The sequence below is a fragment of the Passer domesticus genome, chromosome 3 (genome assembly GCF_036417665.1).
Source record: "Passer domesticus isolate bPasDom1 chromosome 3, bPasDom1.hap1, whole genome shotgun sequence".
NCBI lineage: Eukaryota > Metazoa > Chordata > Aves > Passeriformes > Passeridae > Passer > Passer domesticus.
In genome coordinates this window covers 31,716,990-31,736,416 of record NC_087476.1, presented here as the reverse complement: position 1 = coordinate 31,736,416, position 19,427 = coordinate 31,716,990, and the positions used below count along the sequence as shown (strand labels likewise).

Sequence of the window (19,427 nt, the reverse complement as noted above, 5' to 3'; positions counted from 1 at the left end):
AGATATTGTAACCACACTGGGAGAGCCACCTAGTTGTTTAGTTAAAAACACTGTACAAACTTCTATATTTTTCTTCAGTGCCTTTTTTTTATACTATTGTATTAATATTAATAAATATGGATCTGCCTGAAAGCTTAAGCGAGGAATGTGGGATAGATAGGTGAGTAGAAACCAGATGTGTTTCTTGTGCAGAAATCAGAAGAAAAAGCTGGAGCAAGTTGCCTTGGCATCAGAGAAAGCAGTGAAGAGAGGGAGTTTTCAAATGGTCATTAACAAAATAGCACAGATTAACAAGCAGCAGATGAGCCAAGGCAGAAAGAATAGGTAAAGCCAGAGAAAAGTGCATGCAGGGTATCTGTGAGTCTTGTTGGTTGAGTTGAAGTAATTTAGGATTTATGAGCATATCATTGATGAAATACAAATTCCCCATGGGAAAAACCTTGGCAAGTACAGAGCTACAGGGAAAAAGAGAAGATAGGGTTAATGTGAGGAGGGAGAGGTGACTTAAGCAGAATGGAATGAGGGGAAAGAGGCTGGGCAATAGAAGAAAAAGAGTGTAAGCAAAAGGGGAATACAACAGAGATAAATGGAGCCAAGCTAGACACAGGGAAAGTGGGCACACAAAAGACAAGAAAATGAAGGGATAGATGGTATCCACAGTGTAGCAAAATAAGAGCCTAAAAACAAACCCTAAAAATGTCTGGCATATCAGCACAATGAGTAAAAAAATTTCTCTCCTCTCTTACTAACCCCTTGTTTGTTTGTGTTTTCCTGGCAAAGAATGCATTTGCAGCACCAAAAAAAAAAATTAAAAAAAAAAAATTCAGACCACAGATGCTCTCTTCTATTTTTATTGAATAATTTATAACCAGAGATTAATTTTGTCCAGAATAGTATGGTTTATTTTGTGTAGCTTGCATTTGCTGCTGTGCAAAGTGCAGAACATACCATAGGAGGTAAGAAGAACTTGTTTAGCAAGCCCCAAAATCATCAGTTTTAAAATTGAACCTGTCTGTTTTGTGAGGGAAAAAAAAAAAGAAAAACCAAACCAAAAGACAAACAAACAAAAAACCCAAAAAACCCCAAAGGTAAGACAGCATACTGAAATATAGTTAAATTGTGCTATTTAGGTAATTTCCTGCTCCATCTGAAATAAAGGGCAGAGGTACTATCAACTATAGGGATGATAGCCATCCATCTCTTCTGTACTAAAATTGCTTTAGAATTACACATATGCTTTTCAAAGTAATGGTCCTCAGTAAACTGTCACTATCACTGGACAGCTGTAGGCTGAAGACCTCTTTCACAAAGATATTTTAACATCCTTCTCCAGTAACGCCTGAGCTGTACTTAACAGAGCTGTATCTGTTGTGTTAGTTAGGCTTGAAGGATCAGAAGAGGGAGGAATAATTGGCAAGTGTCTCTGATCCATTGAACATCTCATCTAGAGTGGAAGGAAGAGTATGAACAGTTTGGGGTTTTTCCCCCAAATTCTTGGTCTTCTGTACAAAACAGAACAGAATTGCCCACAACCAGCTTTTTAAGTTTTGATCTTTTTCCAAACTGATCTTCTCTTGCAAACTTTTAAAAATTAATTTTCAATAATGATATAATTTGACTTTTTCTTTTTCTTTTTCTTTTTCTTTTTCTTTTTCTTTTTCTTTTTCTTTTTCTTTTTCTTTTTCTTTTTCTTTTTCTTTTTCTTTTTCTTTTTCTTTACATTTACTTACTGGAAATTGTATATTCAGTGGAACAGTAATGAAGAAGTTCGTATCTTTTCTCATTTTTCTTGAAAGTTCACTCTGTGGGAGAGCACATGGCTGATCATTTTGCAATCAATGTTAAATGCATGAGTTTTCTGGCTTTAAAATATCTGGGATTCTTTGGAGTGCTTGCAACGAGCATATGTCTTATGTGTCATAATGCTGTCCAGTACTCTGAGTCACCACTTGTTAATTTAACATTGCAGTGGTAGATGAACCTGTTTTTATTAACTTTGCTGCCCCAGTTCTGTGTTTATTAAGTTTTTGTCTGTTGTCCTCTAGCTGAGGATCAGATAAGCTCTTGAGAGCAAAACAGATTATTTTTCATCCAAAACAAGCTTTAATAAATGCAAATATAAATCTTTACATAATAATTGTGATAACATGGCTGAGAAAATGTCTTGTTTCTAGGGTTAAAGGCTCCACCTATTGGTTGGCTAAAGTGAGAGAAATGTAACATTTTCACATAGAAAACTGCAGGTCCTACTGAACATCCTGTGTCTTGCCATATCTTACAAAACTGCTGCTCTGAGTGTTTGTGTAATGTCCAAAATGAAGCAAACTGACTTATTTCAGAGGTTGGGCAGATGTGGCACCCAAAATGATGCACTGCTGAGGGAGGGACTATGAAGGGAAATCCTTTCCTGAGGCAGGAAGTGTTTGGATTTTGCAAGTGATGTCTTACTTATCCTGGAAATTATTGGTTTTCTTTGTAAAAAATTAGCATCAACTCTTCCATGCCAGAAAATGAGTGAAACTGAACTAACTGAAATACAGTTGCATGGTAACTTCCAGACATTTGTCACCTTCAAGTTTAAACAAATCAAACCCAGAAATATTGATGTGAATATGAAAAACCCCAATTCCCCAGTGTTGGCTCAGGCAATCTCAGCAGTTCAGGTAAAACAGCACTTTGAAGGGCTTCAGAGTCATTCCTGTAATGCAGTGGGAGGATAGAGAGGGGAAAGGATGTCCCCAAGTGGGGCTTGGGGAGGGCAAAGAGAAGGACAGACACTGGGGGGAATCAGAGGGATTTTGGAGACAACTGAGGGCATCATGGGCATGGCTGGGAGCTCTCACTCTGCGCCTTTCACTGCCCACCCACCCTAGCTGCTTCACACTCAGAGTTTGGCCACTTCCCTCATTTCCTCTGACAGCTCCTCTGTTCGAATAATTGGTTGTGCTGGAGAGTGCTTGCTGTAATGCATCCTACTGTTCTTGCCCATTCATCAGCCACCAGTAACTCGGATGCATATTTAGCAGCACAGAGTACTCAAAACCATCTTGTTGAAGCCAACAAAATGCTTGGACAAGAGAAAGTTGTGTATACAGTTTATTACACATGTACACAGACTTAGGTCTGTTAGTGTCCCACACGCTCCTGTCTCCACAGAGGAGGCAGAAGGAATGCCTCTGACTTCATCATCCTGGTGGCTACAGCCCTGCTGGCTCCAGCTTGTCTTGCTCCATCCTGCTCCTTGTGTGCTTGTTCCTGCCAGAAGGCAGCAAGGTCACTGTGAAAAAAAAAAAAAATGCCTGGGCTGATTTGTTCCTCTTGGAGACAGGGTACTCCCAGCAGCAGCTTGAAGTGCATCCCTGAAATTCAAGTCAGAGCACCTAATTTCAGATGTTTCTGTTCTTTATACTGCCAATGTAGCACTTGTAAAGAGCAATTTAGACAAGATGAGCTACACATCTAATGAAGATACTTTTTAGTTTGTAATGGATTTCAACAAATTGGATGATAGTACAGAAGAACCTGTACCTGAAGGATATAAAATTTAACAAGTGGGGAGAAATTAATAGGAGAACACTGATATTGATGTCAGAGTGCCATATTTTTTGTAGCATTCACAGTGTATCTAGATCTTCTATATACTTGGGAATTAAATCTCATTCATTAGAAATATTATTTCCTTTATGGAATGGAAATTGGAGCATGGTGGGGTTAATTTTATGTGTGAAACATAAGAAAGAGGTTCATGATCTATGGGTCTCTTGTGTCTTGGTCCAGACTTACTAATAGGGCCAGATGATAAGAGAAGAAAGAGGAAAATAAATGCTTTTCCTGTTATTGCCCTTTCATTAGTCACTTTTTTTTCCTCTCCTAAAGCGCTTCTAACAGATCACAAAATAAGTTCTGGTTACAAAAGGAACATGGCAACTTGATGGCTACTTGGATCAGTCTGTAGTTTCTGCTTGCTGCTGGGCTTCAGGCCATGTGAAAAATACTATACAGTTAATGTTGGCTGAGACAAAAACTCTATGACCGGATACAGCAAACCCAAACCAGTGTGTTTAGCCATTGTGAGGCATTGCAGGAGCATGTAGAACATATCCCAACATGCAGAGTCACGCACATAACTTGACAGTGACCCCTTGCCCTGGTGTCTCTGTGCTGACTGGATCATGACACTGTAATTCTATATGCTGCAGTAACTGCCCCACGGCTTGATAATATAAAGCAAAGCACTCTTTCAGTGTGAAAAGACAAGACAGGGTATCCCAGACCATAATAATTCTGAAAACATCAAGCAGTGCGGAGTTAATACTTCTCAGGGTCTTGCCATGGGAATTTTGTTGGCTGTGGCCCAGACTACAGATAATTAATTATGTCAGTGAAAGGCTCTGGTGGCCTGTTTTCTTCAGAAAAAAGTGACATCATCCATGGAGCGCTCTGGCAATAAAGCAGAACAAAGCTGTGTGGGCAGGAAATAACAGACAGATGTCTTCTAGTGCTCATTTGATCTGTTTCAAGGCTTGCTGGAAGAAGTAATACATTGCTCAGTGCTGCTTCTTCTCAGCTCTGCAATCTTTAGCAGGGACTTTTTCAAACATAAGAGGCCAAATTAATTTCTGATGTAATTCTTCTGGAGCCACTTCAGAAGATTTATGCAGTGGCTGAGCTAGTCTATCATGTGCCTCTTCTCCAGTATTGATTTTAGAAGAACTTTCTGAGCTATCACAAGATAAAGCACAATAAAATTAAATACAGTGTAGAGCTCAAAAGGAATCCTACAAGAACAGAAAGTTCTGCACGGTGTGGAGAAGACAGGACAGTTCTGTTCAACATCTGCAGGGTCATGAGGGATCATTTGTATTTCTGGATATATATTTCACTTACCCTTTGTACAAAATGGTCACTTTTCATCACTGAAGTAATCTCTACCTCCAGAGTAAATCATGTACCTAGACTTGAATACAGAAAAGTTAAAAGAAATTAATGCAAGTGAAATTCACAGTTTCAAGTATTAGGAAATTAAGCTAAGATGAAAGGTGTAAAAAAACCTTTGCTGTACATGAACTCTTCCTTGCAAAAAACCCCAATGTATTCATGTTGCTGGTGCAGCCTTACTTTGAATCAAGTGTGTAGTTTTGGTGCCACAATATAAGAAAGATATAAAGCTATTAGAGCATGTCCAAAAGACAGCTGTGAAGATTGTGAAGGGTTTAGAGGGGAAACCATAGAGCAGCAGCTGGAGTCCCTTGGTTTGTCCTGTCTAGGGGAGATCTCACTGTAGTTACAATTTCCTCGTGAGAGGAAGAGGAGGGGCAGGCACTGATCTCTGCTCTGTGGTGACCAGAGACAGGATGTGAGGGAATGGCCTGAAGTTGTGTCAGGGGAGGTTTAGATTGGATATCAGGAAAAGGTTTTTTCACCCAGAGGGTGGCTGGGCACTGGAACAGGCTCCCCAGTGGAGTGGTCACAGCACCAAGCCTGAGAGAGTTCAAGAAGTATTTGGACAATGCTCTCAAGACACATGTGATTCTCAGGGCTGTCCTGTGCAGGGCCAGGATTTGGATTTGATTTTCTCTGTGAGTGCCTTCCAACTCAGGACTTCTATGATTCTATGATTTTATGTAATTAGCCAGCATTTTGCATGGCTAGCCTCACTTAGTGAGTGATACAACCAAGGCTACTTCAGATATCTGGTATAGAAGAAAAAAAATATCTACTGAGTTTTTGGCAAAAAAATCTTTGTGTGATGCAATATGCAATAGAGCATCTAAGTGCCCTGCTTTGAAACATTCTTTGTACAATAAGTATAACTGCTCTGGAAGGCAAATTGCTACCCAGTCATTGTAGCAGTATGAAGGGTAGGGTGAGCAATCAGGTCTTTAACAAAAGTGTCATTCTAGCTGTCAGGAGTAGTTTTTATTTTGTTCTGAATACATATTTATAGTATTATGAGACAAAATTAAGAACATACACTTCCCTTTTAATGATTTTTGTTTCCTCCTAAGATAAGAACAAAGGGAACTTACTGGTCTTAAACAGGGACTAGTGGATTAGTGTTAGGAAACATTTTCAGATACAGGTGTTTGAGTACCTCTGCTTGAAGGTGCTTTCTTTCATTAAAATCAACTAACTAAGCTAGTGATATCCAGTTTCTGAGGTCTGTAATGGAACTTTTCAGAAATAAGGCTATTCCTGCCTTGATGGCAACACATTATGTTCTGGATAGCGTGGAAAGCAGTGAGAACATTCTCCTGGATCTCCCTCTGGATGCCTTGAGTGTGATGTTTATTAACTCTAGGAGAAATATTTGTAAAGCCCACTGGCATTTGGGAAATCAGTCACTGGTAAGACCCCAACATTACATGGATAACCTGTGACCTTATCTAGTTTCGGATGCTGAACAGAGCAGCTGTTGTGCTATAAATAACCTGAACTGTGTGCAATGCAAGGAACAACAACACAAGTAGAAATAAAAGTTCCTGTCTGTGGTTTCATAGTTATTTTTGTCATTAATCACTGGCAAGAAAAATACAACTTCATAAGTATTAAACATCTGCTACTTAGTGCACTTCCTTGTGTAGGTATAATAAAGTGTCTTCATAACCAGAAAATAAATATTAAAAAGCTGGAAATATCAGGTAGCTAAAATATTACATAATTGCATTTCTTGTAAACGCTACTCCTGCTCCTGAATTTTCAAAACTTCTGTCATCTAATTAAGAGGATTGTTGTCATGTTACTGAAATATTGAGATTTCTCTAAAGTAGTTAGGCGCAAAGTAGTTAGATGCCTCCAAACATGGAGCTATGAAGTTACCAGTTACTGATTTTGAGAGAGACAAACTATGAATTTGCAGGAAGGCTACTTAGGAAAAAAAATCAGGACAAGGGTTTAGGACATGTACGGGCAAATGATCTTGACTTGGGTTTTACTCCTAGCTGGCAGTGATTACTTCGACTCCATTCAACCCATCTTGAATACAACTGATTTTTATCCCCCGATTTACCAGATGCCTTATATGAAACGAGTTTGATCAGTTCAGTCCCATTTCCCAGGTGACAAACGGCCTGTGGCAAAAATTCCCTGTTTAGTGGGTGCTGAGTTTTGTCGGCAGGCTCATGGGAGAGGCCAAAGACTGTGGGAATGGGGAGAGAGGGCTGTAGTAAATTGGCAGGGCAGGGATGAGGAAGAAGCACGTCTGAACGCCCAGCTCGTGTAACAGTCTTTCCATTGACCAGGAATCTGGTTGCTAGGCTGCCGGACCCCTTTTACAAGCAGCAGAGTCATGCTATTGTTTCCTAGATGGTTTCAATTTTATGCAGGAACCTCTTTACATCCTTTCTATATCTTTTAAATATTTTACTAGGCATGTAGTAAAGCGAGGTTTGGAGCATGGCCCCCTGCTCTGCTCAAGTCGGTGAGCAAAACAAAGTCCTTCTACTTTATTCTGCCAAAAAGTGAGTGTTTCAGGGTAGCCCTGTGAGGAGTGGGCTCATGACAGCCTTCCATCTGGGCAAGCAGTGTGCGCTGTGAGAGAAGGAGAGCATTGACTTGCATTTCCCAGGTAGTAATACAGACCCCACCTCGTTGGTAAGTGCACTCATGAGTGAGGAACAGAGGGGAGGGAAAGGAGGTCAGGCAAAACTTTGTGGGACAGCAGTGCTCCACAGCACCTCAGGCCCTCCATGGGCGTACTCAAGAACTGAGGTCATCAGCCTTTATATTTTGGCGCCTCCAGTAAGCATAAAACAAGCTTAGACATAGTTCAACTTTTGCAGTTCTTCTATCAGCAGGGGCAACCAAAGGAGTTAAATGAGCACCTCTTTAACCTATCTTTATTGCTCCTACTGCTTAGAGAATCTGGTACTTGGGACACTTTATTAATGGAAAAGTATCTTTCTTTTCAAGAACTCACAATCTTAACAATATAGACAGAAAGGTAGCTCAGTGTTTTCTGTAGGACAACTGAAGTAAGGAAAAACTAATAAAAGTAAATTTTTTAAATTCTGTATTTTGACTTTAAAGAGCTTCTCTGACTAATTGCAGTCTTCTGGACTTTTGCAAATAATTTTCATTGTGTTACAAACTGTTGCAATATGCAGTCTTCTCAAGCCTGGATGCTCTTTCTCATCACAGCACCAACAAAACAAAACAAAACAAACAACAACAAAAAAAAAGCAGGACTTGAGAGATTATTTGCCTGTGCCAAACATCATGTTCCTTCTACCAAAACAGCTAAAAACTGTTCTCTGGGATTTATACGCCAGTTTACTTGCCGTTTGAAATAGCTTCCTTGTGTTTGTCTCCTAGATTACGATTTATGCAAAACAGCATTGTGCTCTGGGGCAAGAGAGGCACCAGCAGTAGATGTCCATCAGTAGAAACAGCTTGCCAGCAAAGTCCTCTCTTCTTAGCTAGGGACCCCCACTTTGAGCCTCTCATGCCTCTTCACAGGCATGAATATTGAAGCAGCCCCAGCGCTCCTCTGCAGGATTATTCTGACTTGTTTTCTGAAAATGATCTGTTTCCTGCAGATCACTATACATTGGAAGAAAACATCTCTGTCTGACCTCTCTTCTAGTTGTTTCAGGGGAAAATTGGTCATCTGGAGAAATATGAAATCACAAGATACGCAGGGATGCTGTTTCAGCTCCTTCCCTCTACATTATCCTGAGGCTAACTGGAATTCACAAACCCTGAGGCTGATGGATATTGCCTGGATGTCTCTCTGACCTAGGTCAGCTGCCCTTCAGAATCTCTCTGTGATGGAGCTTGTTTCTGACCAAATAAAAACAAATTTGTCTCCAGTTTATTATTAGCATTAGGTTCCCTTTTTGGTCCAGTGCTTCCTAGCAACCTGTGTGTCTGTTTGTCATCTGTTTTTCACAAGCTGTTATCACAACTGAAACAAAGTACTCAGTGAATTAACCCATACCCTGGAAAAGATAAGGACAGGAGAAATGACTGAGCCCAGAAAAGGCAAAAGGCAGCCTGCCACATTAATGCCATCCAAATCCCAAGGGCCAGCAGTGTGGGGTACCCAAGAAGGGTACAGGACAGGGCAGCTGACTGTGCCCCTGGGGATGGTGCCACTCAGCCTGATTCTGGGCTGGGTACCCCCTACCAGGGGCTGCAGCCAGGGGTGCTCAGTGCTGACCATCCTACCCTGTTCCCTTGGGTGTGTCACTGCTTCCACTTAGAGATGAAGCAATGAATGGGTCTTTTCTTCAAAGTTCTGAACTGTGCTTGGGCACCTATTTTCCTTCTTGGAGTGTCAGTTTCTCCACTCAGCATCATCCATTCCCCTGGCTTGGCTCCCTCTGGCTTGACTCTCTCTGGCTTTTGGGGGACCCAAACCTGCAGCATCCAGAAGCCTTTCTCAGTTAGGGACATTCTCAGGGACATTCTTAGCTGTTTCAGGGACTCTTACTCCTACCCCCTTGTGCTAAAGTTGCTCCATTTTAACAGTGAGTGATGACAGACTAATGAGGCCTGAAGGAAAGTCAGGCAGTGCACAACTGAACAGAGGCTGGGGCACTTGCTGGGCAGAGCAGCTGCCTCCACAGCTATTTCTGTATCAAATAACCATTGCAGGGGCTGGAGTCCAGCCTTTTGCTCTGCCTATTCACAGTGTTAAATCCTGAGCTGTCTCTGTCTGCTCTGCCCAGCCCTGCCAGTGTTTAATTATGCCATCTGGGGTGCAACAGCTCCAACGTGAGAGAATGAACTCATCCTCCTCCCAAACAGGGTCTGAGGTGTGCCTGTCCCTGAGGAAAGAGCTGTGTGGGGCATGAAGCTTTGTGTGCACAGAATCAAAACAAGAAGACGTTTCAACACGATTGGTTGTGTCCCTTGGTGCAGAGGGTAGAAGGGAGCTGCTCCCTCATCCTCATCCCTCTGTGTTGGTGCTCCCTTTGCACAGTGGCATGCCCGTGGCACAGGGCCACTGCTGGGAAGCGCACAGCAGGATACCAAATTAGTTCATTGGGACAGGATGAACCTCATGGCCTCAGAACTGACTCTTCCTAAAAGGGCTTAAAACAACACATCATAAAATCTGGATATTTAGGACCACCATACTCCCATGCTATCCTACTAGACCTTTTAAAGGCTTTTTCTTCAATATAGAAGTATTGGCCTCATGGTGATGAAGACACTAAGACATCTGTTATTTCTACAGGGATAGAGAAAAGTAATACATTCACAAACCTGTCAAGAACCTGCCTAAAATAATATCTTTCCTGTATTGAGAATGGCACAGTCTTAGGATGTGATGTAGGCTTCTGCCTTTCTTTGGGACTAGCTCACATAATTCACTTAGTTATAATATCCATGAGTGATGAACCTTTCCCAGTCTCATTTTGATATAGGATTAATACCATTCCAATTTGCATTTTGTGTCTTGCAGGCAAGTGCAAAGATTTTACTTCAGATGACAAAATGTTATATGTAAGGTTACATATATTGGGATAGTTCTTAATTAGATGGCATGATCTTTGCCAGAAGCTCATTATTTATTTTCATGTTAAACTGTTTTAAATAATAAAATAAAATAAATTAAAGGGTCTTTGCCATTTCCCAAAATTATTTTCTTACTCATTTTGAAATAAAGTCATTTTGTTGAGCTGTGGTGCCTCTGTGGTTCTGGGTAAAGATTTAAGATTTGCTACAGGGATGAACTAAATGCTGTTATGAACGGCATGGAAAAGCATGAAGAGTCGGTCAGTTCATAAATCTTAAACCAGTCATTGCTTACATAGGGGCAGGATTTGTAAAGGATTTTTTCTTAAATGTCTGAACTTTTCCTTAGTGCTTAATTTACTTCCTAAGCTGGGAAGTCAGGCAAGAGAAAGCTGCCCATACTCTTTTGCTCCCCCATCCATTTGCACTTGTGGGAAAGATGTTCTCTAGGGAAATCCAGGAGCTCCCCTTTGCACACCAAAAACCTGTAAGTTTTACAGTCCCTCCCTGGCCTATGGCCTCATAAACATGCCTTGAAAGACATGCAGGTGCCCTGCCCCCATTTTACAGATGGCTTAACAGGTGTTGGCAAGTACCATTAGAAACAGAGCCCTGGCTTAAGTGTTTGTTCACAGCATAGCCCTAAAATGCTCCTTATTCATAGCCAGGTGGCCTCACAGAGCTGTCTGGTCATGCCCAGATGTTTGCTTATGCTGGGGGCTTCCACCTGGGGCAGGGAGCTCCAGGTTGCCCTTGGCCACAGGGGCACCCCTGCTCCCAGCCCTGGCTCCAGCAGCACAGCCATCCTCCATGGCTGGGAGGATTTGCTCACACTTTCCTTGTCTGGTTAACTGGGGTCTGCAACATGTCTAGGGTTTTGTTAAAAAACAAAACAAAACAAAACAAAACAAAACAAAACAAAACAAAACAAAAAAAAAACAATAAAAATTCATTTTAAAATTTACTTGAAAAGAGTATTTAGTTGCAAATTCAGTTAGGGAGTGACTAGGAAGTAGCTGTCTGAGAAATATTAGTTCAGCTTACTTGTGCTGCTTGTTCTCCTCATTTTCTTATTCCTTCAGGGAACAGCATGGGCAGCAACTAAGATCCAGTGTATGAAGAATAATTATGTTCCCTGCCTATAGTTGCAACTCAGATAAAAATTCATAATATTCAAATGTAATGCCATGCAGGAACAGAATAATTCATCCCTTAAAGTGCAATATTTGTATTGGACAGATCATGTTTAATCTGAGATCTCCCAAAATTTTTATATTTGCATTGACAGCCTGTCATTTTTAAAATTTATTTTATTTTTGTATGCAGTCTGTACATATGAAATGCCCCTATTTTCCCCAGGTTCCCTTTTGGTTAACAGGTTGACTCATGATAGTGATTTGCAATATTACAGGCAAGAGAGGATGTGATCCACATGCTGAAGACAGAGAAAACCAAACCTGAAGTTTTAGAAGCTCATTATGGGTCTGCAACTCCAGAGAACGTGCTTCGAGTGCTACACAGGGATGCCATCCTTGCCCAAGAGAAGTCTGTAGGGGAAGACGTCTACGAGAAACCGATTTCAGAGGTAACAACTTCTTGATTGACAACATCATGTATGTGCAGGGGGAAGCCTAAGCAAAAGTGAGACTCCATATATTTTGGATGTATGCAAAGCATGCAAGAGGATAGCACAGAATTTGTACACTGAAAATAAAATCTTTTTCACTCATATGCAGAATAATTTTTAAGTGAAGTCACTGGATTTGAACACAAACCATAAAGAGGTTGTATGCTTCTTAGGGTTGTTAGTGTTAAGCAAGACCAAAATCTTTGGGTGTTAAATTTCTAGTTTTTAAATTCTTTTCAATTACAGACTTCAACCTCTACTGCTCACAGCACTGGTAACTGCTCCTTGATTTTCTTGGAACACTGGAACACTGTCATGAGGGTAGTTAAGAAAATAAGACCTTTGGAGATTGACTTTGACCATATTTATGGGATAATAAATCTATATTCATTTTACATCACTTAAACTCTAGGACTGCAAAATCAGTTCAGACCCTAAAGGAGACTTATAGGACTCCTTACTTTAAAATTTAAGCAATAAATGAATGTCAAGAAGACCTAAGAATTAGAGTAGACCTGAAAATGTCTGAGGCCAGAGTGAATGCCAAAATAAACAGCCATTGCTCCTGTTCATACTTTCATAACAGTCCAGGTCATGGGGAAGGAGCATGCAACAACATAGTTCATCCAATTAGAACATTTAATTTGTTCACCAGCAGTTCTGTCTGCCATGTGATATCTTTGTACTGTGTATTCTCATTGAAGCATCTCCTGGAATTTTTGGGATGTTAGTAAATAAGGAAATCAAACCGTAGTATGTGGGAGCATACATAAAATACTCTCAAACAAGATTAAAAGAGCTTAGCAAAGCTTTTTCCCAAGAAGCTGGTAATTTGACAGGATTTCAATGTAAAACTTTTGTCATGTGCAGATTCACAAGGCTTACATTGAAATAAAATAGAAAAATTAATTGCAAAAATCTGCTCTGAAAAGCTGAACCCAACCTGGCTCGTTTATAAAATGCAATGACTTTTTCACTTTGCTATGGTCAGCTTCTGGAGAGCAAACTGCCATGGTCCTCCTGCTCCCTTATTTCTCTCAGTTTACTGAGATGTGCTGTGAAACAACAGCAGCCCAGGGCAGCTGGGGCTGAGGAAGATGAGATTCCCACAGGGTAAGGGTTGGGAGTAGGCAGAGCAACCAGACAAATACCAAGGCTGAGGGCTGCTTCAGCAGGGAGGAGGCTGGAGTTGGTCATCTACACCCAAGAAACAGCAAAAAGAGCAACATGAACAGCCTTGGTGGATTTAGAGTGCCCTGGCAATTTTTTAGACACACCTCCCTGGGTTTAATGTTTGTTTGAATAACAGTTGGCATATTAAATTAAGAAAAACTGCAGAAGACAAAATGGGTAAATGGTTGTGATTAAATAAAGAGTATTTCTGTCAAAAAACAGGCTGAGGGGAAAATCCTGAGGCTTATATTTATCTGTATTTATGTAAAACTGAACCTGGACAGAATATAAATAATTTGGATCCTTTATCTCAGCAGACTTACAGGTGTGTTAAAGATGTGTAACTCAAATTTCAGCATTCAGATTACACTTCATGCTCCACATGCAAGTGTCCAGTCCCCATACAGGTGTGTGAATTCAGGCTCCCAGGCTCTGAGTTATGAGCTACAGCTTTTTCCCAGTGAAATGAAGAAAGCGTGCACAGCACCTCACCACAGGGTAAATACAGCACTGCAACAATATTATTTGTTACCCTAAAGCTAAGTGAAATTCTGTCCTTTGTGTATTTGGAAACTGTGCAAATATTTATTGCTAATATGTCATCCAAATAAATCATTACTTTCACGGGACGGTTATTCTTAATTCTAGTTGCTGCTTTATGTAAAACCCAAGACATAAAATTATGGGACTTGCATTTACCAAACACAACATTGTTGGTCAATAAATCAGATGAAGTAAGCAAGGAGACCTTTAAAACAGTCTGTTCTCCTTTCCTACACTCCAGCTGGACAGACTTGAAGAAAAGCAGAAGGAGACGTACCGGCGCATGCTGGAACAGCTCCTGTTGGCAGAGAAGTGCCATCGCCGCACCGTTTACGAGCTAGAGAATGAGAAACATAAACATACAGACTACATGAACAAGAGTGATGACTTTACCAACCTCTTGGAACAGGAGCGGGAGAGGTGAGTAAAAGACCAACCCCAGTGTCCCAGTGCTTGTCCTTTCACCAGTGACAGAGCCAGGTATTTTCTGTGTTTAAATGACATTAAACTTACGTGTAAAACATCTGTAAATGTCGGTCCACTCATGTAATTCGTAAGTACGTTACTGTGCAAGTCTGGAGCTGGAGGAATACCACTGAATGTTCCTGTAGTATGAGCTTGACTTAAGAAACAAATTTGTTTTGAATTAGTCATGCCCGTTTTGGGTTCACCTCCAGGTAGCTTTTGATCAGATGTTATTTATGTTGGCTAAGTTTGGGACTGGCTTGCTTAGCTAAGCGCCAAGTTTTGTGAAGGACAGAGCACTGTTGTCACAGCAGGAGGGCAAGGCAAGGAAAACCACAACACACATTAGGATACTGGCACACAAGTGGTGGGACTTTGCCATGCCCTTTGCGTTTAGGCTTGCAAAGTCACAAACCATTTGCATTCTTTTTCATATTTTGAAGACGCATGCCTCAGGCAAGTTATCTGGAAGAAAATATTATCATGCATTACAAAATGTGCCCAGCCTGTGATGGACTATCTATGATGTTTATCTCACAGTTTCAGCCACATTTCTTTTTTTTGAGTGTTTATCCTGCTTGTTGGACGACTAATTTGTTCTGTTTCTAAGAAAAGAAATATCACCTACCTTAGCTGAAGACTGAGCACTCAGTAACACCCTCAGTTTTTCAATAAGAAATTTTTTTTCTTATACCAAACTGCTTGAAATTAATCCATGTTTTGTTTCTTTCTTTAAAAAAAAAAGGGCTCTAAGAAAAATACTTAAGGCAAGTTCAAAGAAGAAATGCTTTTGAGGAAACCACAGGCTTGTGGCAAACATTTGCAAAAAGCCAGGAGCAAAACTGTTTAGTGTATTTCCTGAACTCAGTTCAGCGCCAACTTTGAGTAGGTGGCACATGAGCTACAGTGACCATATTTCCTGGTTTAATAGGTTTTGGTTTTGTTCTGTCTTTGCTTTCCTGGGTTGATTGGCAAACTTTAAAGAAAAAAAAATGCTTCTGCATCTTAGCAAATTGATTCTCACAGTAGAAAAGAAAAAATGTAAAACCCAAGACAAAAAAATATGTTTTAAGAAATAAAAGATGTATTTTCAAGTAAGGAGCAACTTCACATCTGATTCTCATAGAAGACATTTTGTCTCTATGCTGAATATCCATGTATATGTGGACATGCAGCCACTAAAAAAATTGTATTAAAATACCATTTACATTTGTTCTTACATTTTAATATTCACATTAATTTGACAATTGTTGCCTTCTTATTATTCCCTCTTAATGTGTGAAAGTCACTAAATAGTCTACTATTATGACCTGGGTTGAACTGACTTCCTTTAATGAAGTGATTAAAGAGCTTTTTGTCTTACCACTAATATATCCTGTCCCATATCTGTGGGCATTTTCTCTTACCCTTCCTGCTCTCTCAAACTTCAAGTTTTCTACATTCTACTGTTCTTGGAAAAACAGCAATAAGGAAAGGAAAATTTGAATTTGAATTTCTCTTGAAAGCAGATCTTTAAGAACATCTGAATCCACTGGCTTTATTCACCACTGCCTCTGTACTGGTGGATACAAGGGAATAATTGCAGTGCTGGAGCCCATTTGATTTATGTTGAGTAACACCAGAAATCTGATGTTTGCTTTTTAATCCACTTTGTTTGTCTCTGACACTAATTTGTTTCAAGATAGTAGTGACCAAGCAGAGAGAACATGATGTGCAGCTAAACATAGAAAACCAAGATGCATGTACCTCCCTCTTAGGTTCCTCCTCTCAGATCACTTGCAGAGCAGATTGGCAAAAGCAGGATGGGCTGGAAACCACACGCTAAGCATCAAGTCTTAATCTCTATTTCTTACCTTTGTTTTCAGAGTGCATATGAAACTGAGGCTGCACCCACATTTTTGTAGATATTAAAAACTAGAAGTAGTATTGTTTGACAGCTATATTCACAAAGAAAGAGAGGGTAATAGGATGCCTTCTTAGGAAAGCCCCAAAGTGGCAATAGATTTTTTCAAAAAGAAAGAGTTTGAAGTGGAAAAATTAAGTTGCAACGGATTAAAGCATACAAGGAACTCATACTCAGTCTACATATTGGGACAGAGAACTGACCTGCCCAAAGGCATTTTTCAAGGTCCTGCATAGGCATTCTTGTTTTATAAGTATCACTATACATATAATTCATTTTACTGTGGTACTTTGAGAGTTATTTTATTAAGAGCTGAACAGACTTGTAGTCTCCATGAAAATGAAAAGGGACACAGAGTTGAACTTTGCCCGTCAGCACTCACAGTTATAATGTTAATGAGACAGGGTGAGCCAGAGGAAGAACAGTGCTGCAGGATGGCCATCTCACAGCAGTCTGCTACAATGGGAGAAGTAATAATTTCTATACTGGCTCTAAGTAATTTCAGCAGTTTCTTTCCTCACAAGGAAGATTTTATCAATCTTCCCTAACCATTGTTGTCTACATCAACTTTTGCAGGCCACGTCTGCTTTTGCTGTCTTGTGAAAGTTTGAACAAAGCAAAAAGGGGATTCTTTAAGAAAGAAATATGCCTCAGTTCTAATGTATGTCTAACACTCTCTTAATGTATTTACTTTGGAATATTTTTTACATGCGCTTTCATACATTATCTCTAATCTATCTACAATAACATGATATGAAAGCAAACAGTTCCAATGAGTAACTAGTTATTAGGCCAGCCTCATACAGGAAGGAAGTAACAGGAAAACATGATTTCTCAAAAATAATGACACATGGAAAGTATGAAAAAGAGAAAATTGTGCACTGGGATATTCAAAATGCAGACAGCTGGGGACGTGGGGGTAAATGGAGAAGGCTGAAGGGCCTCACTGTTGCTGTTGGCTCTGCAAGACCAAGCGCAACTGACCTGAAGCAAGATTGTGAAAAGGTTTGCATGTTACAGGAAGAGAGTAGTGATAACCATTTTCCAGGTGGAGATGAAAGAAATCTGGTACTTTTAGTGGAAGGTGCTTCTACGGACATGGTGGCTGAAGCATTTTGCAAATTTCCCTATAGTATGCTATAATAGTATCTAATGAGGTTTGAAAGTTATGGACAGTATTTTCTATTTTTCTGTGCAATCAAATTTCCTTTTTCAATGCTTGCCTACCTCTGCTGCTGTTCCTCTAACATCAAGTTGTGCTTGGGTAACTCTGACTCTGGGGAATGCTGAAGCAGACATCTTCCTGGAGCCTCCTGAGGAGGCTGAGGAATATGGAGAGGAGCTGAAGGCCCCCAGGCCCCCTCAGAGACTTGGATGATAGATGGTGGTGTAAGGAGTCTCTGGTCTGAGAGGTGGAGAATGAAGGATCTGGTCAGAACTGCATTGATGCTGTGGCTTGCAGTGGGCTCTTGGAGAGCAGCAGAGCAGGCATCAGCAACCTCAGGGATAAAATTAGTCTTCCCAGCACAGGCACCCTCATGAACTTCAGCTGTGCTTTGGGGAGGGAGCTGGTGGCATGACTTTGGGCTGAGCTGGGCACAACTAAACCAGCTATTGGTACTTCATGACCCCAAAAATTCTTGTATAAAGCAGGCTTAACATGAAATGGTACTTGGCTGTTCTCTGTGCTGCTTAGTCCCAGCCCTCCTGCCTTCCCTTTCAGGGAACTGGGGGCAGGGTGAGGGGGAAATATTTATTTTATCAAATATAAACTTTTTCATTTGATTAGCAGGGCTTCTTTTCCTGGTGGAAAAGGGTGGAGATCTTTGTAATCTCAGCATTTCTTTGACGTTTTGATTTACCTAGGAGATGAGGTTTAAAATGCTGACATTTTTAGAGGTGCTAATCTCTGGAATTTTTTTCTTGTGCCCTTCTTTTAATCCTGTTGGTTGACAGCACATTTTGCTCCTATTAAAAGCACTGGAAAGGTCCCATTGATTTTAAAAGTTCAGAAAGAAGCTTGAGGTGAAGACCACTGAGCCAGTCCTGCCATCCAGAATGGACAGAAGAAATAGCCTGAAAGCCTGCAAAAATGGGAGGAGGAGGGAATTTCTTTTGTATGGATGAGATGTGAGTTGCCAAACAGAGGGTGTGATGTGGCAGAAAGGCTCTGTTGGAGCTGTTACAGAGGATCCATCTGTGTACTGCTTTGTGCGTCATTTGGTCATTTCCAGCACGATCCCTGAGACTGCTGACACTCTGTCACCCCACCACACAGTGATCAGGAAATATACACCCAGTATCTCAGCGTTGTCTGTGCTAAAGGATAGAATATTTTCTTTTAAGACTTTACTGAATTGATGAGGATTTAATATTGGTTCTTGCTTTCCTCAGTGCTTCAAATTATTCTTTTTAACCACTGCGAGTGTTCTCAGTGCACTGAAGGATTTCACGTTTTCCTCAAGGGCAAGGCTGAAGATTCAGTCTGTACTTCCTAAGCATTGCCCTGCTAAATCTGGTTTTAGTTAAACCCTCTTTTTGAAGTACATGGCCATAATTAGATCTGCCTAGAGGAGACAGCAAGACTGTGACCCCAGCTCTTTCCTCCACAAAGTTCCCTTTCAGCCTTCACGTAAAATTGTCTCCTCTTTGCCTTCCCCATTGCAGCACCCCCAGCAAGGAATGCACTGGCAAGGCCCTCGGAGGTCTGTGATAATACATTCCTCTGGACTTCAGTCATGCTGGCACCGAGATGCTCTTGGCTGCTCTGCTGGTGATGTAATTCTGGGCCCACATCACCTGCAAAGGAAACTGATCTGTGAGCAATAAAGCACACAGCCCTCTTGAAACAAAAATGGGAGTGTTGATGTTAACAAGTTTTCAAACTCCCTTGTCTCCCCTTCTTGCATTTCTGCTTTTATTACCAAAGCTTCCCTTCTCCCTTTTCCCACGAGACGGCAGCACCAAGCCTTCCATTGGGAAGTGCTTGCCTTTTTGTTTCCCTGTATTTTATGGATCCAAACAAGTGTAAAGGCTGGAATGTGATATAGATTGGAGATTTTGTGTGTGTTGCCTTTCCAGTTTGTGTTTTCCCTTGATTTTTATGAAGACTGTAAAAGAAAGGATCTGGCAGGAAGATAGCAGGGCAGAGAATCCATCAGTCAATTACTTGTTTAGAGAATAAGCCAAAAATATAAAGTGTTCAGGACTAATAAATTTCTGTTATTTTCCACCATAAAGGCAAATTCTGTG

General features: G+C 40.7%; 1 protein-coding gene across 12 annotated transcripts in view; it reads left to right on the top strand.

The window, feature by feature from the left end:
• Window positions 1–19,427, top strand: part of FILIP1 (filamin A interacting protein 1) — a 101,945-nt gene that overhangs the window by 47,918 nt on the left and 34,600 nt on the right. For all 12 annotated transcript variants that reach the window (XM_064412444.1, XM_064412440.1, XM_064412442.1 and 9 more), the window contains 2 exons: window positions 11,876–12,049; window positions 14,049–14,227. In XM_064412444.1, the coding sequence (XP_064268514.1) occupies window positions 11,876–12,049; window positions 14,049–14,227 (353 nt within the window). The remainder of the gene's footprint in view (window positions 1–11,875; window positions 12,050–14,048; window positions 14,228–19,427) is intronic.